At 50.2% G+C, this 13,146-nt stretch overlaps 1 protein-coding gene across 6 annotated transcripts in view; it reads left to right on the top strand.

Moving 5' to 3' along the window:
* DLG3 (discs large MAGUK scaffold protein 3) overlaps nt 1-13,146 on the top strand; it is a 53,962-nt gene that overhangs the window by 3,551 nt on the left and 37,265 nt on the right. For 4 of the 6 annotated variants that reach the window (XM_055563555.1, XM_055563554.1, XM_055563553.1 and 1 more), the window contains 8 exons: nt 128-178; nt 827-951; nt 1,155-1,324; nt 1,621-1,757; nt 2,106-2,250; nt 2,853-3,012; nt 4,577-4,733; nt 5,146-5,248. In XM_055563555.1, coding sequence (XP_055419530.1) covers nt 128-178; nt 827-951; nt 1,155-1,324; nt 1,621-1,757; nt 2,106-2,250; nt 2,853-3,012; nt 4,577-4,733; nt 5,146-5,248 — 1,048 coding nt within the window. Of the gene's footprint in view, nt 1-127; nt 179-826; nt 952-1,154; nt 1,325-1,620; nt 1,758-2,105; nt 2,251-2,852; nt 3,013-4,576; nt 4,734-5,145; nt 5,249-6,019; nt 6,180-13,146 lie in introns of those variants that run through there. The other 2 variants (XM_055563556.1, XM_055563559.1) reach the window with 2 other exon arrangements.

The raw sequence follows: 13,146 nt of genomic DNA, 5'->3' as shown, positions 1-13,146 counted from the left end.
AGGGTCAATTTGGGCTTCCCTACTCTGCAGGGAGTAGGGGGACAAGCAGGTTGACCAGCAGGCAGATGGTTGGCGTGGGGAGGGTTAGGCAGGAGGCACTTAGGGTCTTGCCTGTGTCTTTCCCCAGGTGAATGGCAGTGATGGCATGTTCAAGTATGAGGAGATAGTCCTTGAGCGGGTGAGTCTGGCAGTGGGGCAGGATGAAATGGGAGGAGAGGGTTAGAACCAGGTGGGGGATTCCTGAACCTTGGTCTCAAGACTCATGGGGACCTGCATTGAGAGGATGGGGAAACGGCCCTCAGAGGCTGCATCACTACATCAGTTAACCAACCGACTGTGTGTGCTAAGTGGCTTCAGTCATGTCCGATTCTGTGTGACCCTATGAACCGTAGCCCACCAGGCTTCTCTGTCCACGGGATTCTCCAGGCAAGAATACTGGAGTGGGTTGCCATGCCCTTCTCCAGGGGATCTTCCCAACCCAGGGATCGAACCCAGATCTCTTATGTCTCCTGAATTGGCAGGCGGGTTCTTTACCTCTAGTGCCACCTGGGAAGCCTAATCAACCGACTAACAAATATTAATTGACCTTGCTTGCTGAGCCCTGGGGAATTGGGGAGGGGATGGCTTCGCTGAGGCCTCCATGCCAGAATGGTCAGCAGAGGGTGGGAATCTGCCAGATTTGTGATAATTGTGCCCCAGCCTGCCATGGCCCCTTCTGAGGCCTGAAGAAGCTGCTCTGGGGAGGGGCAGGGGTAGATGGGGCCCCAGAAACCCTCCCTTATACCTTCTGTTTGAGCAGACCATGCCTCTCCACTTCCTTCTGCAGGGAAATTCTGGCCTGGGCTTCAGCATTGCAGGTGGCATCGACAACCCCCATGTCCCTGATGACCCTGGAATCTTTATTACCAAGATTATCCCTGGTGGAGCAGCTGCCATGGATGGGAGGCTGGGGTGAGGTGGTCTAGAAGCAGGGCCAGGGGTTGCAGGGACAGAATGGAGGTGAGGGGGGGAGGAGGGCTGCCTGACAGGATGACCCTTCCATTAGATCTGAGAGGGGGAGGGGGGAGGAGGGGAGGAGAGAGAAAGAGGAGGAGGTGGGAGGGAGGGTGGAGGGGCCGTGGCAGACTGTCATGCCTCTTGGGCTTCCCCCGCAGGGTGAATGACTGTGTGCTGCGGGTGAATGAAGTGGACGTGTCAGAGGTGGTGCACAGCCGGGCCGTGGAGGCACTGAAGGAGGCTGGCCCTGTGGTGCGGTTGGTGGTACGGAGGCGACAGCCTCCACCAGAGACCATCATGGAGGTCAATCTGCTCAAAGGGCCCAAAGGTGCGGCCCTCTAGGTTCCCGTGCTCTGGCCAGAGGCCCCTGGTTGGCCCTATAGGAATTGGAAGGGAATCCCCTCACCCCCTGCCTACCTCCCCAGTTCAGCTCACAGTCTTCTTTCTTGACCTCACATCTCACCCTTACTGACCACGGGATGACAGCCTAGCATTTGGGATCCCTGGGGAAAGCTCCTGTGGGGCTGGTGGCTTGGCTGAGCATGGGGGACTGGGGTTGGGCTTAACTGAGCACTCGAACTTCTCCTTGTGTCACTCTCCCACTCCTTGCTGGCTTCCTCCCAGGCCTCGGTTTCAGCATTGCTGGGGGGATTGGCAACCAGCACATCCCAGGAGACAATAGCATCTACATCACCAAGATCATCGAAGGGGGTGCTGCTCAGAAGGATGGACGCCTACAGATCGGGGATCGGCTGCTGGCGGTGAGACAGCCTTCCTAGGGATGCCCAAATGGTGGGGTGGGGAGGTGGAGCTTTAGCAGCCTCTCCCTCCCCCTGAACCTCACTCCGGGACTAGGCATTATGGGGAATTTCAAGAGCATCATCTGAGGTGTGTGTCCCCAGATAGCAAGCCCCTAGTCCTCTTCATGGCTGGAACTCCCTCATCTGCCTACCGCTACCCTCTGCTTCTCTCTGCTCCTCACAGCACTGTACTTGGGCCTCTTTCAGACAGAGCACCATTGAATTTCACTGAAAGAGTACCCCCCATCTCCAGGGTTCCCTGGGGAGGCCCTCCCTTCTCCCCAGTGCTAGCCCTAAGACCTCTTCCAGGTGAACAACACCAATCTGCAGGATGTGAGGCATGAGGAAGCTGTGGCCTCACTGAAGAACACGTCTGATATGGTCTATCTGAAGGTGGCCAAGCCAGGCAGCCTCCACCTCAACGACATGTACGCACCCCCCGACTATGCCAGCAGTACGTACCCGCCTGTCCTGTCCCTGGCCCGAAGCCCTACCCCCTGGTTTCTGGAGGGGAAGAAGTTAATACTCCTTGTTAAGAGAGAGAGAAGGGGGGCAGAAAATAAGCCTAGTGCTGGGGAGAGCTGAGTGCAAATCCCAGCTGTGTCCCTTCTTCCTGGATGCCCTTGGAAAAGTCCCTTTCACCTGTCTTTAGTTTCCTCTCTGGCAAAAAGGAGCTAGTGATATATGTGCTGCCCTCCTCTTAGGAGTGCTGCAAGGATCAAATGAGATCATGGACGAGAAAGCCCTTGGAAAACTGTATTAGGCTATAGAGATGTGAGGGGTTATTATTAGTTACACCTCTAGTCATGCTTTCCTTTGTAGACTGCCTTGACTTTAGCTCTTTCTAAGACTCACAGGAGTGAGCTCAGGATTCAGAAAGGGACTGTGGAGGAGGAACCCTAGGGGGTGGAGTAGGGAGGAGAGGCCTGAGGAATCAGCATCCCTTGGTCTGGTTTTTTTGCATCTGAGGGAGTGGGGACAGCCCGTGGTGGAGGGTGGAGGAGGCTACCACTGGGGAGTGGTCTCTCAACTTCTCTCTCCCTTTCTCCATTCCAGCTTTTACTGCCTTGGCTGACAACCACATAAGCCATAACTCCAGCCTGGGTTATCTTGGGGCTGTGGAGAGCAAGGTCAGCTACCCTGCTCCTCCTCAGGTTCCGCCCGCCCGCTACTCTCCTATCCCTAGGCACATGCTGGCTGAAGAGGACTTCACCAGGTAATACCCCCACCCCCACCTCTTCATCCTATCTAGGGATGGGGAGGAGAGGAATCCTTTCTCGTTCTTGTAGTATGGCAAAGAAGAGGATAAAGCCCTCCTCGCTCCTGTCTTTGGGGTCTGAGGCCTTGGGACTCTATGGAGGGACAGAGGTGGCTGCAGGTACAAGTTCTACCATCAGGGGGAGCGCCAAGTGTGTGGCCCCTTTTCGAAAGTGTGGAGAAAGGGTAGGATGGAGTATTTAGGGGGCCGAGGGGGTGGAGGTTGCGGGGTTTCTTGCCCTGTGACGGTTGCAGCCCTCTCTGTTGCAAACATTCCACGTTAGAGAAGAGAGCAGTCCGGCTGCTGGGGCTGACGGGCCAGGTGGCCTCGCAGGGAATCCGCCCCGCCCCACTCTGGCGGCTGCCGCGGAACTGGCCACCTTCGCGGAACTGGTCGGGCCGGCAGGGGTTCCGGGGGACAGGTTTCTGCGGGGTGGGGCCTGGGAGGCTGCCGTGGAGCCGGAAGGGTAGGCTGACGGAGCTGGGGGGGAGAGCTGGAGGAGCCATGGAGAGGACACGCAAGTTCTCAGGCTCCGGCTTGGCCCTGGGCTTGGGCTCAGCTTCGGCCTCTGCCTGGAGGAGGGCTTCACAGAGGTGGGCCTGGCCGCTCCGCTCCCTGCGGCCTGGAGGGGATACCAGGTAGGAGGAGAGGAGGGCATCCGGGTCTCAGGGAGGGAGCCCCGCACTGAGGCTGGGAACAAGAGAGGGAGAGCCTCAGACCTGGGGCTCCTCTGATGAGAGATGCTTAAAGTGAAGAGTGAGCCGGGCAAGTGTGCCGGGTTTGGTTGTGTGACTACACAGGAGCTGCTGCTGCTCTCATCTGATGACACTGTGACCATTTACAGAGGGGCTCTTTAGACATGATTAGTTGGCGTTTTCACGTGCTAGGCTCCTCTCTTTGGTTAGGCTCCTAAGCTCCTTTTGGGGACCTGGGATTTCTTTATCTCTGTCTCCCACATAACCCAGCAAAGGTACATAGTGGTAGCTGGTGACTAAATCTGTTGTTGGAGAAAGTAGGAGGGGTCATAGCTGGTGGGTGGATTTTTGGGACTGCGGAGGAGAATGTGTAAAGTAAGTACGCACAGTTTGTGGGTGGTGAGTGCAGTCAACCCCAGGGCCATTCCACAGCCCCTAACTGATTCCCCTTCTTGTGGCCCAGGGTCCACCACACCAGTTGGTAGGATGGGAGAATCTGGGGAGGAAGAGGACCAGTGAGTGGGCTCTGCGATATGGTCGCTAGAGCCCAGGATAGGGGTTTGTTGACCTGACTCTCTCAGTCAGGGACTGCCCACTGGGAAGTTCACTCCAAGCCCTCAGGAAGCAGGGAGGAAGAACAACTGAAACTTGGCACCTGGCAGCAAACAGCGGCCAAGCAGGTTTCAGGAGAGAAAGGGAGCAACAGAGTATCATACCTAGGGACCCAAGTCCTTCTACAGACATATGGGCCTTGTTCCAGGCTAGCCCTCACAGGGATGACAGTTTATACCTACTTTGTCCTGACTCTTCCACTCTTTTCCCACCAGGGAGCCCCGCAAGATCATCCTGCACAAGGGCTCCACAGGCCTGGGCTTCAACATCGTTGGGGGTGAGGATGGAGAGGGCATTTTTGTCTCCTTCATCCTGGCAGGAGGCCCAGCTGACCTGAGTGGGGAGCTGCGCAGGGGAGACCGGATCTTATCGGTGAGGAAACAAAGGCAAGGTGGGAGGATGGGAGCTGGGCCACTCTACAAGGGAGGTGGGAAGACCTCACTTTCTCCAAGGAATGTTTCTTGAAGTGGGGGAAGGCTAAGAGCTGGAGAAAACATATTCTCTTTATAGATATCCTTAGTGAGGGACAGAGACCAGACTTGTACTTAAAGAAGAAATGCATATCACTTGGCTCTGAACCCTGGTTGACATTTGACCCCCACAAAGATAATTATTACACTAGAGGTGTAATCTTTAGGTTTCACCATAATAGGCAGGGATGGGCTACTGAGAAAGGCATCTGAGTAGGCTTAGGGATGGGTTACCCGTCTCCCTCTCCTAACTGCTACAACAGAGAACTCCTTTCTTCCTTTTGAGGTGGCTCACAACACCTCTCTTTGGACAGGTCAATGGTGTGAACCTGAGGAATGCAACTCACGAGCAGGCTGCAGCTGCTCTGAAACGGGCTGGCCAGTCAGTCACCATTGTGGCCCAGTACAGACCTGAAGGTAGGAGAGGGAAGGCGGAACAAGATGATTTGGGAAGATTAGACCTATTATTCATTGCTGGCTTTTGCCATCATAGGTAACAAAGCCACTTGACTAGTTCTCGTCTACCCTCACACAGTAACCCCTTCCTCTCCCCTTTTCTGGGTGGGTTGGAAGCATCTATTAAGGCTGTGCTCAGAGCCTTGTGATTAGGGCTGCAGTGCAGCTGAAGGCCAGTAGTGGGCAGCAGCCTACGGGAGGAAGCACAGAGATTGGGGCGACTGGAAAAAGGGGAGGGAGAAGTGGGGGCAGAGGCGAAGAACATAACTGTACCCTGGAACAGGCGAGTAACTCTTGGTTAGAAGGACCCAAGGGAGAAGAGTACCAACTTCTCAAGAGAGCTTGGACCAGCCTCTGTGACCCCCACTTCTCCCCTTATCAGGGTGACCGTGAAACACTCATAACCCCCCTGAAAAGGTGATGCTAGGTTCTCCTGGTTGGGACTTGGAAGTGGACATCCCCCTCCCCCTACGGGGGTTCTTCTTTGTGTTCTCTGGGAGCGTGTCCCCCGGCCTGGGCGAATGGGCGGGGCCAGTTATGCAAATGAAGACGTTTGATTGGCTGGGGCCAGCCAAGGTCCAGGTGCCGAGGTGAGCTGCGGGATGGCGCGCCCGAGCCAGCCCGCCGGCGGGGTGGCCATTGGCCGGCCGAGCGCGGCCTTCAGCCTCACGCCCCGCCCCCTGACCCAGGCGGAGGGCGGCGGGCGCCCCTCCTCCCCCCCCTCGCGCGCCTCAGGCGTCTCCTCCTCCTTCTCTCCCCTCCCCCTCCTCCTCTTCTTCCCCTCCTCCCGCGCGGGCCCCGCTTTGTGTCCGTGGTCTCCCGCGCGGGACGGAGGGGCCGGCGGGAGCTGGCGCTTTCTCAGCACTAGACCTGGACTCCGACCCGGCGCCAGGTGAGGTGGGGCGGACAGGGGTCAGGCCCCCTCACAGTCCCCCCTAGCCTCTCTACGGTTCTGTTCTCAGACTCTTTTCCCACACTGTGCCCCCAACTCTGCGCTCTCCCTGGAATCCCTGGGCCGCGTGTCCACAGCTCCGCGCGGCGCGGGGCTTTTGGAGCCCCTCCTGAGGGCCCCTCGCCGCCCCACGGAGCGCCTCGCGCGGCTGAGCGTTCGCGCCACTGAGCCCCTGCGGGTCTCTTAACCTCTTGGCCATCACCTCTCCCTACCCACGAACTCTGCCCTTTCTAACCCGGGGCCTCTGTTCGCCTCCTAACCTCCTTCGTGCCAGCGGCTGCGCCCCTAATTCCCGTCCTCTGAGGAATTTTCTCCGTCTTCCCCTCCCCCACACCCGTTACTACCCCCCACCCCCGACCTGGCGACCTCTGGGAACCCCCGAGGTGGGCTTTGTATTCTCGCCCCAACCACGCCTGCTTTTGCTTGCCAGCGTTTTCCGACTGTCGCCGACTCCTTTCGTCCCCCCTCCCCCTTGTCGGGCCGGTCTTTGTCCCTTAGGGCTGCAGTGCCTGGGCTCCTGGGACACCTAGGCCCCGCTGGCCGGTCACTGAGATGGAGGCAGGGCCCTCCCCCGGGCAGGTGCTCTCTTCCTTGATGAGACTGGGGAGAGGCTGGCAGCTCTGTTGCAAAGCCGTGAGGGATGGAAAGCGCCTACCTTTGTCCTTTCCGCTGCCCCACCCCCACCCCTTGTTCAGCGCCTGCAGGCCAAGAAGAGAGGGGCCTGCCACCTTTTGCACTAGGCTCTTTTGATGGGGACAAGAGTAGGGAGGTGACTAACAGGAGAGCTTGTTGATCTGAGGTACTGGGAACGAGGGATGCAAATGGACACCTTGAGTCATTTCTTTCCGTGTTGGGTGTCCAGCTTAATGACAAGAAACACATTAGGGTTGTTGTTTTTATGATGCCTGCGTGTGCTGTTTGCTTCTCCGTGTAAACCTCACCATCTGATTTTTATTAGCAACCAATATTTATCCATTTCATGCCCACTGCTTAGGCAACCTAGGTTCTGCAAAGAAAATGGTTTCTTGTGTGTCTGTGGGGGTGTGTGTGTGTGAGAGAGAGAGAGAGAGAGAAATTGATGTGTTTTGGTTGTACTCACTGATAACTGGACACAGAGAAACAATACTGTGAATTTGGTGGTAGTATGTTGGAAACTGGTAACTACATGTTTGTGTGAGTTTTGTTTGGAGAATATAATTGGTTTCCATAAAGAGCCGCAAGTTGTCCAGGCTGAAGGGATTCCTGCAGTGTTCATTGCTCTCTGGGCATGTTTCTGAGCGTTTATGATGTTTGTCGAGGTGCTGTCTTATGTTAGGTTTCTCTACCATTTGAGAAACAAAGCCCTTCTTCTCTTAGGATTTAGTTGAACCACTGTTGTTAAGGCTCTGCCACCCCAATCTCACTTCTTTCCTTGGTTTGGAAAATCCATCAGGGCCTCAACATGCAAACGCTTTTTTTTTTCCCCATTAAAAAAATGGACCCTTAGCAACAGGCCCAGAGGGACTTTCAAGCATTCTATGTTGGGCTCTGAATTTTCTTTGATAAAGTGATAGTTTTTAAGAATAAGGACTGCATGTTAATTATTTTATAATTATGTTAAATACTGTTCTTTGGAGGATTGCCTCACATAGGCATTTACAAAATGAATAATCCAAATATATATTTGTTGGCTAAGATGGCAGAGACTTTCCATGTTATTGGCCAAATAAGTTTTCATCATTTGTATTTTTTTCGCAAGGAATGTGGGCACTGGAAAGGATCACGTAGTCCAAGCCCTCACTGTGCAGATCAGAACAGCGACAGGAGAGCAGGGACATGACTTGCCTAAGGTCATGAAGGGAACGTTGCTGAGGGTCAGCGATCAGTATAATCCTAAAGTCCACCACTTGGGACAAATTGTGCTTGGGAGTACCTAGAAACCTGAGACCTTTTTGGAGCAGAGAAAAGGAACAGGGAAACTAATAAAAGAGAGAGTGAGGGAAAGAAAAATGTATGTGTGGGGGAAGGTGCGAGTGATCACTGTGGTGGCCCCTGGGGCACCATTGCTCAACCAGCGCAGCCTGTAGCTAGATATCCTTTAGTATGAGAACTTAAAAAAATAGCTTTAACTAATTAGAACGATCAGAGTAAGAACATTTTTTCTCCTTTTTTTAACAGCTTAATTGAGATATGATTCATATACCATACAATGCATCCATTTAGGTGTACAATTTAGTGGCTTTTAGTATATTCACAGAACTGTGCGTTCATCATCACAGTCAATTTTAGAACATTTTCATTACCCCTCTCTCTTGAATACATAGAGATGGTGCAAGCATTGTAAGGGTGATAAGTGTAGGACAGTTGCTTCCTGATGTATCTCATCTGGGCACTTAAGCTGGATGGCAGCTCTAACTTTGAAATATCTGGTTGCCTAATGGGTTGAACCCATAATGAAGATAGGAACCTTGTCTATCTATATAAACTTTGTATTATGCCTAGCATGGTTGCTTTATAAACATTTGTATGGAAGCTTTGGAAGATATTAAAATGGAAATAGAAGTGCTAAATGATAAGGTACCACAGTGAGAGATGCTGTTTAATAGTTTCACTGTTGATTGCTCCAAACTGTTGTGGACACAGCAATCCTACCTATTTAGCTAAAAATAGCATGATGTTCCTGGGCATGTATAATCCTGCTTAAAATTCAAATTGAAAATTTAAACAACTGGCTCTTGGCAAAGGCTCCCTTCCAGTTTATTCTAAAATGAAAAATATTTTTCTGTGACTTGTGGAATTGCTCTATCAAGGGAAGGATGGGTTTCGTATTATAACATTTTGATTTAGAAACTATCATCTCCTACATTTTCCTCCCTAGTTACTTTCTGTCAGCCTCTTTATAAACTGAGATAATATTTTTCTGGAAAGCCCTTTTGTTTTTAGCATAGAACCTGAACCCCAAATCAGGGGGAGAGCCAGAAATTGGTCACTAAGGTAGCTAAACTGGGAACTGATCCTTTGTGACTAGTCTTTTCAACTGGAATGTAAATCCAGACAGGCTGGGGCGGGGGTACAGGGAATGAAAAAGAATTAAAGTTTTCCATACTTACTTTGAAGTGCTGAAGAAGCACACTTTTCACCATGGAAACATGTACAGGTAAGGCCTGGAAGAGTTAAAGGATCAGTCTTGATAATAACTTGTAAGCATAAAAGGGATGTTTTCCCCATAACATTGAAGTAACCATCATATCTCCCCTTTTTGAGAATGAGGGATGTAAATGTAGCTGCCACCCTATCAGCATGATCTCTCTTGAGAGGGTAGAGGTGAAAGTTTATCAAGGCAAAGAATCAAAGTCCTAAAACTCCTACTGCCATCCTAAAAGAAGAAAGGAAGAAAATGAATTCCTGGTAACAGCATTTCTACACTGAACAGTTTGAAGGCAGCTACTATTGTATTTATCTTTGTGCCCCAGCACCTAGTCCAGAGCCCGGCACATATTTTGTTGAATTATTGAGTATCTCTATGTTCTCAGAACCCGCCTGCCAATGCAGGAGACTTAAGAGACACTGGCTCGATCCCTAGGTTGGGAAGATCTCCTGGAGAAGGAAATGACAACCCACTCCAGTATTCTTGCCCGGAGAATCCCATGGACAGAGGAGCTTTGCAGGCTATAGTCCATAGACCTGCAAAGAGTCAGACACGACTGAAACAGCTTAGCACTTAGCACAGCCCTATGTTCTTTGGCCACCTGATGTGAAGAGCCGACTCATTGGAAAATACCCTGATGCTGGGAAAGATTGAAGGACTGAGGAGACGGGGGTGATGGAGGTTGAAATGGTTGGATGGCATCACTGATTCAAAGGACATGAGTTTGAACAAACTCCAGGAGATAGTGGGCTTCCCTCGTAGCTCAGTTGGTAGAGAATCTGCCTGCAATGCAGGAGACCCAGGTTCAATCCCTGGGTCAGGGAGATCCCCTGGAGAAGGAAATGGCAGCCCATGGACATGGAAAATGGAGAATCCCATGGACAGAGGAGCCTAGCAGGCTACAGTCCATGGGGTCGCAAGAGTCGGACATGACTTAGTGACTAAACCACCAACCACCACCACCAGGGAAGCCTGGCGTGCTGCAATTCATGGGGTCGCAAAGAGACGGAGATGACTTAGTGACTGAACAGCAATAGTGTTCTAGATGGCTTTGTAAGCACTAATATCCATATGGGATAGGTGGTATTATCTCTATTATCTGGGCTTCCCTGGTGGTTCAGACGGTAAAGAATTCGCCTGCTATGCGAGAGACCTGGGTCAGATCCCTGGGTTGGGAAGATCCCCTGGAGGAGGGCATGGTAACCCACTCCAGTATTCTTGCCTGGAGAATCCCCATGGATAGAGGAGCCTGGCAGGCTACAGTCCATGGGGTCACAAAGAGTAGAACACGACTGAATGACTAAGCACACACACACAACCCCTATTTTACAGATGAGGAAAGTGAAGATCAGAGAGGTTGAGTGACTTGCTCAAGGTCCCACAGCCAGTAAGGGGCAGAATCAAAATTTGAAGTCAGATTTCCTGAGAACTTCGTGTCCCAGGCTTTTGCCAATAGACTGCCTTTCTCCACAGCAGAGAAGCTGTGAGCCCGCCTACCCTACCCAGAAGATACTCTCTGAGAGTCCCAATTGTTAGCTTTTTAAATCTTGATGATCACAAACTCCTATACCAAAGGAGGTAACGAAACCTGAGGGAGAACCCTGTCTCCTACAAAAGGAAAGAGGACTTAGAAGACTGCCACAGAATGGTATTGTGGGGGATACCTCAGGAGGAGCCAAAAGATGAAAGTTGGTTGGCTTGACTTAATATGTGCAGGCTTAAGAATACTAATGCAGTAAAATGGAGTTGTATTTGTAATTCATTTTTTATGACCTTACAATTCACTCATTTAAGGGTGTAATTCAGTGGTATAGAATTCACAGAGTTGTGCAACCATCTTGTCAATCAATTTTACAACATTTCGCCACCTCGAAAAGAAACTGAATCCTTTAGCTATCTCCCACCCCTCCAACCTCTCCATCCCCCTCGGTGCTGCTAATCTACTTCTGCTTATATGGGTTTGCCTGTTCTGGACATTTTGTATGAATGGATTCATGTATTATATGGTCTTTTATGACTGACTACTTTCACTTGACATAGTGTTTTTGAGGTTCATCTGTATGGTAGCATGTATCAATACTTCATTTATTTTTATGGCTGAATAACATTCTGTTGTATGAATATATCACATTTTGTTTATCCATTTATGAGTTGATAGGCATTTGGGTTATTTCTGTTTTTTGGCTGTTACGAATACTACTCTTTGAACATCTGTATGCATATAACTGGATCATATGGCAACTCTATATTTAACCTTTCGAGGAATACCCAGGCTGTTTTCCGTAGTGGCTGTGCCATTTCACATTCCCACCAGCAGTGTGAGGGTTACAATTTCTCCACATCCTCGCCAACCCTTGTAAATGTCAGTCTTTTTGATTCTAGCCATTCTGGTGGGTGGGAAGTGGTATTTCATTGTGGTTTTTATTTGCATTTCCCCAAATGGCTAATGATGTTGAGCGTCTTTTCATGTGCTTATTATTTGCCAGTCAGTTTTGCTTTGCTTGGTCCCTTGATTCTCAAGCTGTTTACGAATTGACTTGAGACCAGAGCAAGCCAACTATGTCATTACTCAGGTGATTAGAGGGAGGCAGGAGGAAAGGTGCTACCTTTCACTCTTATCAACTGTGTGCTGGAGGGCTTGGGTGCAGATAATTTTAGCTGGGAATGCTGAGCTGATAAAAATGATAGGACCCACCTTAAAAAAACCCAGCTTATTCACATACTGTACAATTCACCCATTTACAGTGTACCACTCAGTGGTTTTTAGAATGTTCTGAGTGGTACAGCTGTCAATTTTAGAACATTTTCCTCACCCCTAAAAGAAGTCTCATCCCATTAGCAGTCACTCCCTATTTTCCCCAAACTCCTCCCCTCTTCCTAGCCCAAGGCACCCACTAATCTACTTTCTCTTTCTGTAAAGTTTCCTTTTCTGGCCCATTCATATGAATGGAATCATATAATATGCAGAATATGCAGTCTTTTGCATCTGGCTTCTTTCAACATAGTTTTTTCAAGGTTCATCCTGATGTAGCATGTAACACTTCATTCCTTTTTAAGGCTGAATAATATTTCATCTTATGGTTATACCACAAATCGTTTATCCATTCTTCAGTTGATGGACTTGGGTTGTTTCCATCTTTTAACTGTTGTGAATACTGCTGCTATCAATGTTCATGGGAAGTTTTTGTGTGGTCATATGTTTTCAATTCTTTTGGGTATATATTCCTAGGAGTGGAATTGCTGGGTCATAAGGTAACCACATTGAACAGTTTTGAGGATCTGCCAGATTTTGTCAAAGTGGCTACACCCTTTTAGGCCCACCCTGTTTTGCAAACTTAGAAAAAAATGTTAGCTTTCTTTTCAGTTTTGCCTCCTGGGGCTGAACTTTATATACAGCACGCGCACGCTCTCTTGCTCGCTTGCTTGCGCTCTCTCTCTCGCTCTCTCTCGCTCTCTCTGTACTTGCGTACACTGGGCTTTTCTGGCTTCCATGTAGCTTAAGGACATGGTAGCTAGAGTTGGCAAAGCATTCTGATTCTAGCTAGACAAGTGCTTTCTTGTCCTTATTAGATGGTTTGAGACAAAATCCTAGGAACTTTGGTGTCTATAAAACATTGGTTCTTCTGATAGGGTAGAATGATTAGAATAATATAGAAAATGAATTATTTATTTATTTATAGCTTTTTAGGATTTCTTTTTAATTTAATGTGTTGCTTGTTGAAATCTTGACCCTGATATTTACACTGTTGCTTTGTTTAAAGCTTTAGACTTATACTCCAT

The sequence above is a fragment of the Bubalus kerabau genome, chromosome X, assembly GCF_029407905.1.
Source record: "Bubalus kerabau isolate K-KA32 ecotype Philippines breed swamp buffalo chromosome X, PCC_UOA_SB_1v2, whole genome shotgun sequence".
NCBI lineage: Eukaryota > Metazoa > Chordata > Mammalia > Artiodactyla > Bovidae > Bubalus > Bubalus kerabau.
The sequence above is the reverse complement of the archived record's forward strand: the minus strand, read 5'-3'. Positions and strand labels throughout refer to the sequence as shown.